At 47.4% G+C, this 13,281-nt stretch overlaps 1 protein-coding gene across 2 annotated transcripts in view; it reads left to right on the forward strand.

The window, feature by feature from the left end:
• The first annotated feature begins 257 nt into the window (after positions 1–257).
• Positions 258–13,281, forward strand: part of Sufu (SUFU negative regulator of hedgehog signaling) — a 99,235-nt gene continuing 86,211 nt past the window's right edge. The window contains exons 1-2 of one of the 2 annotated variants that reach the window (XM_034512072.2): positions 258–664; positions 4,456–4,590. In XM_034512072.2, the coding sequence (XP_034367963.1) occupies positions 483–664; positions 4,456–4,590 (317 nt within the window). In that variant the 5' untranslated portion in view covers positions 258–482. The remainder of the gene's footprint in view (positions 665–4,455; positions 4,591–13,281) is intronic. The other variant, XM_034512080.2, reaches the window with a different exon arrangement.

A 13,281-nucleotide genomic window follows, 5' to 3' on the forward strand; every position in this document is an offset into this window, starting at 1 on the left:
AGTTGTCAGGCTTATCTTAAAATCGTGTATCAGCAAAACAATGTTAAGCGCTTCTTAGGCATTTCTTAGAGCTTTCACAGGACCCGAGCACCTCAAGGTCTCTGATTTAAACTGGGTTCCTCCTAACACTAGGGGGAGGCCAAGATCCTTGGGATGCTCCCAGCCCAGGGGCAGGGAGGCGGGGTCTATTGTCAAGTCACGCCTTCCCCACTTGTGACTGGCAAAGACACTAGCCAATGGGTGCCAGGAAAGGGCACGCTGACGCCCCGCCCCCTGGAGCTCCCCGCGGTCCCACAGCATCCTCTGGCCGACGTCTTGAAGGCTCCGGCTTGGGCGGACGGAGCCTCGTGCGCAGGCGCGGAGTTAGACCTCGCCGTAGCCCCCATCGCTTCGGGGAGTCTCATCACAGTGGGTCCGCTGGCCCATAGGGGCGCTTTCCCTCCTCTACCCTCCCGGGTTCCCCGCGCGCCCTACGCGCCCCAATGGCGGAGCTGCGGCCTAGCGTCGCCCCCGGCCCCGCCGCGCCCCCGGCCTCTGGCCCTAGTGCCCCTCCGGCCTTTGCTTCACTCTTTCCCCCGGGACTGCACGCCATCTACGGAGAGTGTCGCCGCCTCTACCCTGACCAGCCGAACCCGCTCCAGGTTACCGCTATCGTCAAGTACTGGTATGTTCTGGGCCTGGGGAGGACGGGGGACCGGCCGGGAAAGCTTCGAGCACCGGGGACGAAGTAATTTGCAGAAGGAGGAGGAAGAAAATGGTTAAAGTACTTGGGAACCAGGAGCTTCCTGACGCTGTGGAAGGAGTTAGGACAGAAGTTGGGAATGGGGACAAAGGGTTAATGGATCCCTTGAGTAGTAAGGGGTTAATCGGGATTAGGAGAACCGAGAACTGGGGGTGTATACTGGAGCGGAGGGGGGACTGTGAGAGCGAACTGTAAACGTGGAGAAAGGAGGGGGCGCCTGTGGTGGGTCATTAGTGGGCTTGGGGGAGCCAGGGGGCGGGATGGGGGGAGGTGAGGCGGGGCCTGGAGAGCATTTGAGAGGGCTTTGGAGGGCACGAGACCGCGTAGTCTAGGGCGGTCCGGGGACCAGGACGCCCCTGTGGGTTAGGAGGGAGCAAGATGAGGGTCTTGTGCCTTGGATGAGTGAAGAGTTGAGGAGAGGCCTTCTTTCAGTCTTCTTTCGGGACCTTCCCGAGCGCAGGAGCTTCTGTCATTCAGTGCGAAGCTGTTGCTCTTGAAGTTTGACAGAGCCGCTCTTCCAGATAAACTTTTTGCTTACTCTGCACGGTTCTCTTTCCCTCTGCAGAGCTTGCTTCTGGCTTTGCAGCTGCTTTTGCTTTAGGGACGTTAGTTAAGAACAGGTTTTGGGAGAGCCAAACTTTGGCTCGGGATTGAAGGGGATCGTAGTTTGCCAAGAGGTGCGTGATGGAGACCTGAGTGGGCAGGAGGAATGAAGTGTAGCCTGAAGAAGCGTTTTCTGTCTTGTCTTCAGGATTTCAGCCTAAGTTTAAAGTTGCCAAGCAAAAGATCGGTTTCCAAATGGGCTGGCTGTCCTTGGGGTAAAAATGGCACTTTCTAGTTTTCTATTCTTGTTTGCAGCCTGTTTCTTCAGTCAGCCTTCAGACAAAACAAGTGTTATGGAACAAGGCCTCGTGGTCCTTCTGGACCAAACATAGACTAAGAGATGGCCACATTCATGCAGGCAGTCGCTGTATTAGATGACTCCTTTCAGTAGATCCTGGAAAGTTCCTGGGGCAACAGCTTGGGGTATTGGCTAAAGATGGACCTGAAGTGGGGGAAGTGGATGTCTTTGCGGGTTACACCCCCTTTAAAGCTGAGTCTTTTTCCTATGTGACATCCTCTTGTTGCCTCTGGAGATGGGAGATGGGCTGTACAGGGTTGAGGCTAACTCCCTGTGTCAGTGGGAGCATGATGCAAAGGAAACTGACAGTCCGGAGGGCTGGGGACCAGCCTCTGTCTGGGTAGCCAGGAGACATGCCGGCAAGGGCAGCCTGTTTCCAGGCTGAAGAGCATTTGGAAGAGTGCTTCTGTGTGGGAAGGGGCTCTTGCTAAATTAATCACCCATTTCAATGGCACCTTTGTGTTAGTTGTGATGAACTTGTCCCAAGTCATGAGAAAAAAATGGGGCTGAACTTGTGATGCTCTTTGCTCTGATCTTGTGTAAGTTTGAGGGAAAGCCCCTGTGCAGAATGGGGGGCACCTGGTTTTACATTACCTACATGGCCATCAAGACAGACTTGTGTGTTAGAGGTATGGAAGCAAAGGACCAAGGGTAGTTACACCATTTATTTTCTTTCTACTACAAGCCTGGAATGAGGCTGAACCCCCAGAGGTAGACTCGAATGTGATGATAGATAAGATGTGGACAGCACTTTCTGAAGTCAGGAATGCCACCTAGACGCAGGAATCTAAGAGGGACCAGCTTAGTAACTGGTTCTTTCCAAGATTTCTATCCCTTCTGTGTAGGATCTTAGCAGCCCCTTCAATTCTCACAGCAGTATGACTGACTAAACTGCTTGGGTCTGGCTATGGGCTTTCTTTGGGGGTTGGGGGTAGCATTTTAGCTAGTGGTCCCTGGCCACCAGGAGTACTCTGGCTGATAGTTGAGATTTTCAAGCAAGACAGGATCAAAGTAGGGAGGCAGAGCTTGGTGTCTTGTCCTGCAACTGCCCTACAGAGAGAAAGAAATCAGGTGTTTAGGGAATTACGGTAACGGATGCTCTGGGCCCTTGGACCGCATCTCGCCTAAGTGTAAAATATGATTTTTTCCCCATTCATCCGAGTGTGAGTATAAGGCTAACTTTGCTTGATTCGTAGCCATTCCCTGACTCTTCTTAAAGCCTCTTCTTGATGTGACCTCTCTTGGGAGACTGTGTGTGTGTGGGAGAGCCACAGCATGCCAGCAGGTGGAACAGGACAGAAAACACAGTGCCACTGCTTGTTGCTGGGTGGACCTAGGCTACATCAAGGGCAGTTGGGGATTTGCAGCAGGAAGTTGGAGAGAATATGGAGTCCCTTTTTTAGGGTTCTACAGTTTTAATGGGGTCCTTTTCTTTCCTCTATCCATCCCCAAACCATTTCTAAATCCAGCTGGTTAAGGGTTTAGTCAAATGATTTGGTGAAATCACAGTTAAAGACATAGAGATTTGTCCCTTTACTTAACTCCCTCAGGCGAGATCCTAAGCTATTTTAGTGACTTTCTTTCTTATGACTTCTATAAATAACTTACCCTCTCCCCTCCCCCAAGAATAAGGATTTCAACAAAGGCTAGTAACATCCTGGCAAAGAGGATGAAACCAGACTTACTGGTTTTAAAATAGGGTTTGAATTGCATGGTCCTGGCACCCTTGCTGGGATCTCTTGTACCATGTCTTTTATTTGGTCGTTAGCTTTCCCTCAGTAATTTAGCCCACTTGCAGGGTGCATTCTGGTCCATGTTCCAGGGGCAAAGGCAAACTCCACTCTGGTCTGTGGAGTAGTCCACGTGAGGTGGCTCAAAAGCCGGGTTTATGGGCTCAGTGCACACTTTCTTCTGCTGAGGGGTTTCATTTAGTGTGCTTCACAAGTCTACTGTGTTTTCCTCTCTATTCTGAGGGAACCAGGTTTTATTTGTTGCTGTTTGTTTTTCTTAAGCACTAATTGCTAAAAGAGCTTTTATTGAATTAAATCTTCAACTGCCTCTCTGTTGGATTTATGGGGAAATTTAATGTGATCCTTAGGAGCCTCAAATCGTGAAATGGCCCAGCTCTTCCTTTGAGCCAAGTGCCGCGTGGCTCACTCTTCAGGGTGCAGGTGCTCACAGGGCTTAGCCTGACTCACACTGCCGTGCTCTGTGCAGAGCTGAGCTAGCTGTTGTTTGGACTTCGTCACTTGCAGTGACTAAGTTTTGATCTGTGGAGTATAGGCTATGATCTATGCAGACTGGAAGCTTTGTGTGTATTGAGAAGAAACAATAGAAGGCACAATACAGTGTTTCAGGAACTAGCTGTCTAAGAGGCAGGTGCAGAGTGGAACCTGTGCCTTCAGGAATGATATCCACTGGGCATGCTCTGGACAGTCATTCTATTGACCATCAATTGATGGATGCATCTCTTACCTTGAAGCCTGGCATGTTGATATAGAGAGATGAAGACTTACTCCATCTGGAGTCAGCAACTTGAAACAGGCAAAAGCAAAATGAGCAACCACCATGTCTGCTTTATTTCTAAAAGAGGCCCTGCCTGTTGGAGGGAAGAGGAGGGAACGTCTTGAACATGTGAAATCACAAGGCCTCGGATGCTTTTCCCTTGGCTCATCCCTATAGAGGTGTTTGCCTCTCTCTAGGTATACTTCACTGTAGCTTCCTCTAGGAGGGGCTTTGTAGAGCAGAACCTCCTATTTGATAGTTCCTGGTTTCTAGTTTAACCTGACACCTTGTCTTTTGTCTTTTGCAGGTTGGGTGGTCCGGACCCCTTGGACTATGTTAGCATGTACAGAAATATGGGGAGTCCTTCTGCCGATATCCCTGAGCACTGGCACTACGTCAGCTTTGGCCTGAGCGATCTCTATGGTGACAACAGAGTCCACGAGTGAGTGTCTGCCACCTGTCTTTCCTTAACCCTCAGCCTATTTCTCAGATTTTATTGAATATGTGTGAGAATGTTGGTTCTGTGGGAGTGACACTTTTCAGTGTCACCTTTCTGGTTCCACCTTCTGCCTGTGTTGGCTAGCCTGGCTCTCACTTTGTAGGCTAAGCTGGTATTGAATGTGTGGTGGAGGGGCAGATTGCGGAATTGCTTAAGCTGGTCTTGAACTCTCCATCCTCCCACCTCAGCCTCCTGAGTGATGGATTCCAGATGTGTGCCACCAACCTTGTATTTATCTGTGCTTGGGTTGTCCACTTCACATGTGTCGCCCAATCGGCTCTTTTTTGTCCTGTGTCTCTTACCCCTCTCAGGGATAGAGAGATGGCTTAGCCATGGCTCAAGTGGTTAAGAGCACTGGCTGCTCTTCCAGAGGACCCAGGTTAAATTCCTAGCACCCACAGGGCAGCTCACAACTGTCTTTTAACTCTAGTTCCAGCAGATCCACTGTCTTCTTCTAGCCTCTGTAGGCAGTAGACACATAAGCAATAGGCACACAGACATACATGTAGCCAAGACAGCCATACACATAAAATAATAGAAAGTTAAAATTTTTTCTTACTCCCTAATTTCTCTTTATAATCAACTAATATATGTTTTGATTCCAAAACACATTTTGATACCAAGAGAAATATAATTAACTTAGTATTTAATCCTCCAAAATTATAATTAGAATAATTATAAAAGCTAACAACATTTTTAAATTACTGATTATGCACCAGGTTCTCTGGTAGCCATTTATACCTATGTGTCACTAATGAATTTAATTTTCAGCATAACCTCTAAAGCTACTGGGTGACAGTATTTGCCTCCCCTAGTGATGAGAAAACATAAAGAGTCTCTATACCATAACATCTTTTCTCAGCAGTGTGAGGGCCAACATTGATTGACTGGGTGATTGATTCAGAGCCAGGATTTAAATGTAGACAGTCTGGTTCCATAGGTCAGACTCCTTCAGGATCAAACCCAGGTCCTCAGCATAGAAGGTAAACACTGTATTATAGAGCTACATCTTAGTTAAAATAGTCTATAGTCGTTAGGTTTGGTTTTTTTTGTTTTGTTTTGTTTTGTTTTTGTTTTGTTTTGTTTTTGTCTTTAGTTGTTTTTTTTTTTTAATATTTATTTATTTATTTTATGTATATGAGTACACTGTTGCTGTCTTCAGACACACTAGAAGAGGTCATCAGATTCCATTACAGATGGTTGTGAGCCACCATGTGGTTGCTGGGAATTGAACTCAGGACCTTTGGAAGAGCAGTCGGTGCTCTTAACCACTGAGCCATCACTCCAGCCCGTCTTTAGGTTTTTTAAGACAAGTTCTTAGTATGTGGCCCTGACATACCTGGAATCACTACATAAAAGTATTTAACACAGCAACATGGAAAATACGAAGAATTACAACAAACTGGGAAGAAAGTTAACATATTACCATCTCCAAAGTCATCTGTACAGAGTCAGGATAAGAGAGCCTTGCTGTTCTTTTGTTTATGTGTTTTTGAGACAGGGTTCTCTGTGTAGCCCTTGATGCTCTAGAACTCACTCTGTAGACCAGGCTAGCCTCGAGTTCAGAGAGATCCATCTGGGATTAAAGGCCTGTGACACATCACCTGTCTGAGCCTTGCTACTTTTTTGTTGCAGTAATATTTTAAAATGGCAGCAACCCATCTGTCTTGTGGTATGGGCCACCATCTTCCCAACTAGGCAAGGCCTGAGGCCACGAGCTGCTGCGTGTTCTCACTGCTACTCAGGTCAGGCTGCCAGCTCAGGCGGGCCAGAAGCACTGGCCCTGCCACCCACGAGACACCAGCGTGAGAGATGGCTCTGCCAATCTGCCACGTTGTCTCCACAATGCTTGGCTGAGCCCAAACCATCCCCCCATCCACACGGTGCCCAGTAGAAATGAGACTCTAATGGTTAAAGATTATCCAGTAGCTTTATATATTTGGAAATGCTCAATAACAAGATGCCCATACAATTAGAGGTGTTAAGCAATTACTAATCTAGATATAAGTTGTTACCCAGGACTGCTCTCAATACATGCATGGCTCTCCATGGCTCCTACATCTTTCCCAAGCTCCTCCTCCTTTCCTTACTCCTCCCACATTAGCTCCTCCCAACTTTCGGGGAAAATAGCCCACTACACTTTTTCAACTGGCCTAGGCTAAGTACCACCACCCAGACAGAAGAAGGATAGTGTAAAAGGTCTCCCTTGTTACCGGGTTCTCTTGTTGTTGCTGTTATATCGATGAGGAAACTGAGTTACTTAAGCCTCACATCTAGATTATAAAGGAACTGGAATTTGCATTAGATGGAGTCCAGAGTTTGAACTCTTAGATCACTGCACCATGTCATACCAACTCTTTGCCCACAGGCCCAGGCTAGCTTTCTATGTCTTTTCTTAGGTTCAGAGGCCAGGCTTCCTCTCTTCCCGAGCACATGGGAAGTAGTGTCTATGTCTGCCTTCACAGCCTTCCAAATGGATCAGCAGAAACCTTGGAACAGACTTAGTCTTGCCTGAGTGGGGACCTTGCTGTACAGTATTTACAAGGAGATAGATGACAAAAACAGATGAGGAAGTAAGGAGTGTGCTGTGTGTTTTCTTTTGGGTTTTGGAGACAGGCTCTCACTCTGTGGCTAAGGCTGGCTTGGAACTCACTGTAGTCAAGGCTGACCTAGATCCCTTGGAGCTGGAGTTCCTGGTGGTGTGAGCCACCTGATGTGGGTCTGGGCACTTACCTTGGTTTCTCTGGAAGTGCTCTAAACAACTCAGTGCCAGTACAATGGTTTTGTAGGTAAAGGCACTTGCTCCAAGCCTGACAGTGACCTGAGTTTATTCCCTGGAACCCAGGGGGAAAGAGAGAACCAGCTCCATAGTTGTTCTCTGATCTCCACATTCTTGAAATGGCACCATGTGCGTATCCGTCCTCATACAGTACTGTTTTAGTTGGGTGACTATGTAATGAAACGCCATGACCAAAAGCACTCAGGGAGGAAAGGGTTCACTTGGCTTACACATCCTGAATCCTAGTCTCTTTGAGGGAAGCCAAAACAGGAACTCAAACCAGGCAGGAATCTGGAGGCAGGAACTGATGCAAAGGCCATGAAGGAGTGAGTGCTCCTCATGACTTGTTCAGCCTGCTTATAGCACCTGGCTCCACCAGACCAAGGTAGTACCACCCACAAAATGCTCGGTCCTCCCAGGTTAATTAATAAATAAGAAAATGGCCCACATGTTGTGGTACATACCTTTATTTCCAGCACCCAGGAGGCTAGCCTGGTCTACATAATTAGTTTCAAGACAGCCAGAACTATGTAGAGGGACTCTTTCTCAAAAACAAACAAACAAACAAACAAAAAAAAATCTGTGTGTGTGTGTGTATGTGCTCACGCGCATGTGTGTGTGCGAATGTGGAGGCTAGAAGAGGCAGCTGGATCTCCTAGAGCTGGCATTACAGGCAGTTGTGAGCTATCTGATGTGGATAGTGGGAACTGAGCTGTGCTTTTCACAGACAGCTCCAAGCACTCTTAAGCACTGAACCATCTCTCCAGGTCCCCTCCCCACCCTAAGGAATCCTTGTTGCCTCTTAAGTATACGCTGAAGTTCAGCAACTTTGCTCTCCAGTTCGTAAGGCAAAAGCCAGTCTGGTGACCCCGAGTCTGTTCCTCTCCATGGTGCTGTGCTGTTCTTCTTTTTGTTCCTACTGTGTCTCCTCCTAACATCTTTCCTTCTTCCTCACGGCTTGTTGAGGATAGAGACAGGTATTTCCTCTTGCTCAGGGACAGGAGGAGGAGGAGGAGCCCCCCCTTGGTAATCCTAAGGTGATGTACAATTGATTGTACGGCCATTTTGCCCATGCTTTCTCCTTGCCTCACATTCATTAGAGGGAACAGGATGAGAACAATGGTTTGCACCAAACTGCTTGCCATTCCAGCCTGAGGAGCTGAGTTATGCTCCCCAGCATCTACAGAAAAAGCTGGGCATGGTGGTGCACACCTATAATCATAGCACTGGGCAGGTGAAGACAAGAAGATGGCTGGAGCTCACTGGCTAGTTAATCTCACTGAACGGCGAGCTCCAGGCCCAGTGAGAAGGCCTGTTTCAAAAAATAAGGTGCAGAACAATAAAGGGAGATGCCACACATTTGCACACCTACATGACATGTGCATATATGATACCACACACATGCACAAATTAAAAACAAAAAGTTAAATTTGGGCATTATATATTTTTACTTATATATGTATACACATGTATATTGATATTTAGATCCTGAGAATTGTACTCAGCCACCTTGCCCCACACTGGGTACACACCCTACCACAGCTACACACCAAGAGTCTAAAAACATAAAAATTATGGCCTGGGATCTCATGGGGTTTTGACACATACAAAGTTATGTGGTGCTTACATAGCTTCATTTTACATATATTTATTCATCTTTTATGGTCAAAACATCCCATGTGCTTCCTTTTAGCTTTCTGAGAAGTGTAGTGCACTCTTGTTATTTCTAGGCACCCACGGTACAGTTGCTCCCTGGTGTTTCTTGAACTGAGTTTCCACTGATCAGCTTTTCCCCTCTCTTCTGCTGTCTCTATGGTCCCTGCCTAATCTACAGGTCTACTCCCATATCTGTGAGTGTACCAAAAGGGCCACTCTGTGGTTGCTAGGAATTGAACTCAGGACCTCTGGAAGAGCAGTCAGTGCTCTTAACCACTGAGTCATCTTTCCAGCCTCCTCATTTTTGCTCTTAACTGTTTTTATTTTATGTGTATAGCATTTTTCCAGCATGTATGTCTGTGCACCATTGATTTGTCTAGCCTGGAGGACAGAAGAGGGCAGGCATCAGATTTCTTGGAACCTTAGTTACAGATAGTTGTGAGCCACCATGTGGGTGCTGAGACTCAAACCTGTATCCTTTGGAAGAATAGCCAGTGCTTCTAACCAGCTGAGGCCTCTGTCTAGCCCTGTCTTAATTTTTTGAAATAGTGTCTCATGTACTCCAGACTTGCTTAGAATCCTTGTGTTGCTGAGGATGATCTTGGTCTTCAGATCCTCCTGCCTGCCCCACCTCACTGCTAGGGTTATAGCTGTATGCTACCACAGCCAGGACTGTGTGGTGCTGGGGCTAGAGAACCCTGGCTTGTGCATGCTAGGCAGACACTACCAAACGAGCTATATCCCTAGCCCAAAAGATTTTGAAGAGGCTGTTTCTGAAGTTGAAAGATAACATAGATTCTAGCTTGGAGCAGCAACTGGGGTGAGCATGAGGATTTTCTAGAAAGGCTACCCACAAATGCCTTCAGCAGAAGAGACTGCCCTTTCCCAGTCCCCATACCTGGGAGCTGTCAGACATCTGGGCCTCAGCTGCCAAGTGCTAGTTGGAAACTTGCAGCTCTGGCCTTTTCCTTTGTAGCCAGGCACGTATGGATGGAGTGGAGAGCTGTGTGGAGCTGTAGCTTCAGTGCCTTTCTCTGAGGATTTCTGCTGCTCCTGGGACCTCTAGAAGCCCTCACTGGACAAAAAGTTCCTGAGGTCGAGGAAGGCCTTTGAGGCTACCTAGCTGGAGAGTGTGTTCATGAACCAAGGCAGACTTCCTGGTGTGATTCTGCCAGGCAGTCATCTGTAGAATTACTGGACTGGTTCCAAAGGCTGGCTTCATGTGGAATTGTCCCACATGTTGGCCCTACCCATAGGGCCATACATACTTCACCACCAGGGGAGAGCTAGGCTGTGCCCTACAGATGCTGACTGGTTGACAGACGTGGCATATTCAAGTGGATTTGGGGTTGTTCTGGCCCTACTAGAGGCTGGAGTTGCAGCTGGCCTTGTGGCTGGCGGGCCTCCTTGTGACTGAGGCCGTGGAAAGCCTTCTTTCCTTTCCTGTTCTTCTTCACTGGACTCCGCACCATACGAGTTAGTTATTGAAACACTGGCCACAGATTAACTTGGCCACTTGTGTGGATTCAAACTCCTGCAGTTTAGAAAGGTTAACTTTTCTTTCTCAAGCTTGCCTTAAAGGAGCTCTGTAACAGCCCCTTTCTATGCCAGGGTCTCCAGTAGAAACCCTGCCTTTGCTGGGCATGCATGTAGATCTGAGCTTGCTTCCCTCCCTGGAGTGCCTCACAAGAGCACAGCTGATGGTCCCCAGGACAGTGCGGCTGAAGAGCAGGCTGAAGGAAGGAAGGGTCGCTGGCTCAGCAGAAGGCAGGCCACTCTGAAGTCTGGTTCCTTTGCTTTTATCTCAGAGGTGTTTAGTTTCAAGGTGACTGTGAAATTGGGACAGTGTCTACTAAGGCTGGGGGTTCAGACTCAGAAGAGTGGAAGGATGAACTGGGGGAGAGTTTAAAGAGGGGCCTAGACCTTTTTTTTTTTTTTTTTTTTTTTAATTTTATTGTTTTGTTTTTCGAGACAGGGTTTCCCTGTGTAGCCCTGGCTGTCCTGGATCTCACTCTGTAGACCAGGCTGGCCTCGAACTCAGAAATCCACCTGCCTCTGCCTCCCAAGTGCTAGGATTAAAGGCATGCGCCACCACCACCTGGCTTTATTTTATTTTTTAATTACATTTACTTATTTGGGGATGTCACAGACACATGTGCCCCAGTGCTTCATGAATTGATTCTCTTTCCACCATGTGGATTCCCAGGACCAAACTAAGTTAGTCAGGCTTGACAGCAAGCACCTTTACTTGCTGAACCGTCTCAGCAAGATCTCTTATTTTTTGTAGTTGCTATGGTGCACTCAGACCCAGGGCTTTGAGTGTACTAGGCAAGCTCTCTAGAACCCCAGGTTCCTAGACCTCTGAGGTTTTCAGTTCTGAGACTTGCTTTTTCCCTGTCCACCAGAAAAGCAGTGTGGGGTTATGAGTCTGAATGTGTGTGTGTATACACTTGCCTGTTTGCCTAGGGTTATATTTCTCTGTCATTTTCCATCATAGTTTTTTGAGACAAGATCTCTTACTGTCTTAGAGTTCCTATTGCTGTGATGAAACACCATGGCCAAAAGCATCTTGGGGAGGGAAGGGTTGATTTTGATTATACACTTATATCACGGTCAAAGGAAGTCAGAGCAGGGACCCAGGTAGGGAAGGAACCTGAAGGCAGGAGCTGATGTAGAAGCCATGGCAGAGTACTCTGTATGGCTTGCTCAAGGGTGGTTTCTATTCACAATAAACTGAACCCTTCTACATCAATCACCAAGAAAATGTCCCACAGGCCTGCCTTTCCCTAGATCTTATGGAGGTGTTTTGTCAGTTAAGGTTTCCTCCTCTGACTTGTGTGAAGTTGACATAAAAACTAGCCAGGACACTTACTGAACCTGGAGCTTGCTATTTCAGCTACACTGGCTAGCCATTAAGCCCTCAGAACCTGCCTGTTGCTTCCCCACCCACCCGACTGGGCCTACAAGTCTATATCACTGTGTTCAACTTTTCTATGGGTGATGAGGAGATATGATCTCAAGTTCTCATGGTCGCAAAGCAACCCATTGTGCTATCCCCAACTATCTGTCTGTCTGTCTGTCTGTCTATCTATCTATCTATCTATCTATCTATCTATCTATCTATCTATCTATCTATCTTTTTTCCTGAGTCAGGATTTCATGTCATCTAGGCTGGCCATGAAAACTATATACCTGAGGATCATCTAGAATGCTTAATCCTCCTGCCTCTACCTCCCAGGTGCCAGAATTATAGGCATTCCCTGAACCATGCCTGGTTTATGGGGTGCTGGGATCAAACCTAGTGCTTCATGAATGCTAGGCTAACACTTAACTAACTGAGTTACGTCTTCAGCTCCACACCATGTTTGTGTGTGATAGATAAGCACTTTATATTCCACGCCTGCCTTTAATACAGTGAATGCCTGCCTTCATGCTTCCTGTGTTGTCTGAGTTTGCCAGCACCTTCCTTGTCGAACATTCCTATTCTGGAATGCTGACCCTGGCCCTTGACTTCTAAATTCCTTCCTGTGTTCTGCCTCTGAACTATCTCCATAAGCTACATTTTCTGGTTCAGGTATCTTAGTTTTGATCTGTGACCCTGAGCTGAGACTAGACTGATCTTGGCCTTTCTGACCTGGGTCATGATGGATGAGCCCTTTACCCCTTCCAGTAACTGCAGCTCGCTGACCTGCCTCTCAGACCTAGACACCTACTGGTGTACAGCATATACACCACACCAGCAAAGTGGGATTCAACCATCTTTAACATTCACATCAGCAGCTGGAGAGGTGACCCAGCAGTTACGAGCACTTGCTGTTTTTCCAGAGGCCCTGCGTTTGGTTCCTAGCGCCCACAACTCTAGCTCCAGGAGATCCAACACCCTCCTGGCCTCCATGAGCACTCACACACTCAGTGCATATGGTCATAGAAATATGTACATACACATAAATGAACATGCTAAATTCGCAACACGGGGACTAAAGAGATGGCTCAGTTGTTAAGAGAGTGTACTCCTGTGCAGAGGATCCAAGTTCATTTCCCAGTGTCCACCTCTAGTGCCTTACAGCACCACCATCTGTACCTCCTGATAACCCGAGTTTGAGCCCTGGGACTATGAGAAGGTGGAGGGAGAGAACCGACTCTGAGATGTCCTCTGACCTCCACACACACATGCAATAATAGTAATAAAAAAATAGCTT

Source organism: Arvicanthis niloticus, chromosome 1 (genome assembly GCF_011762505.2).
Source record: "Arvicanthis niloticus isolate mArvNil1 chromosome 1, mArvNil1.pat.X, whole genome shotgun sequence".
NCBI classification, from domain to species: Eukaryota; Metazoa; Chordata; class Mammalia; order Rodentia; family Muridae; genus Arvicanthis; species Arvicanthis niloticus.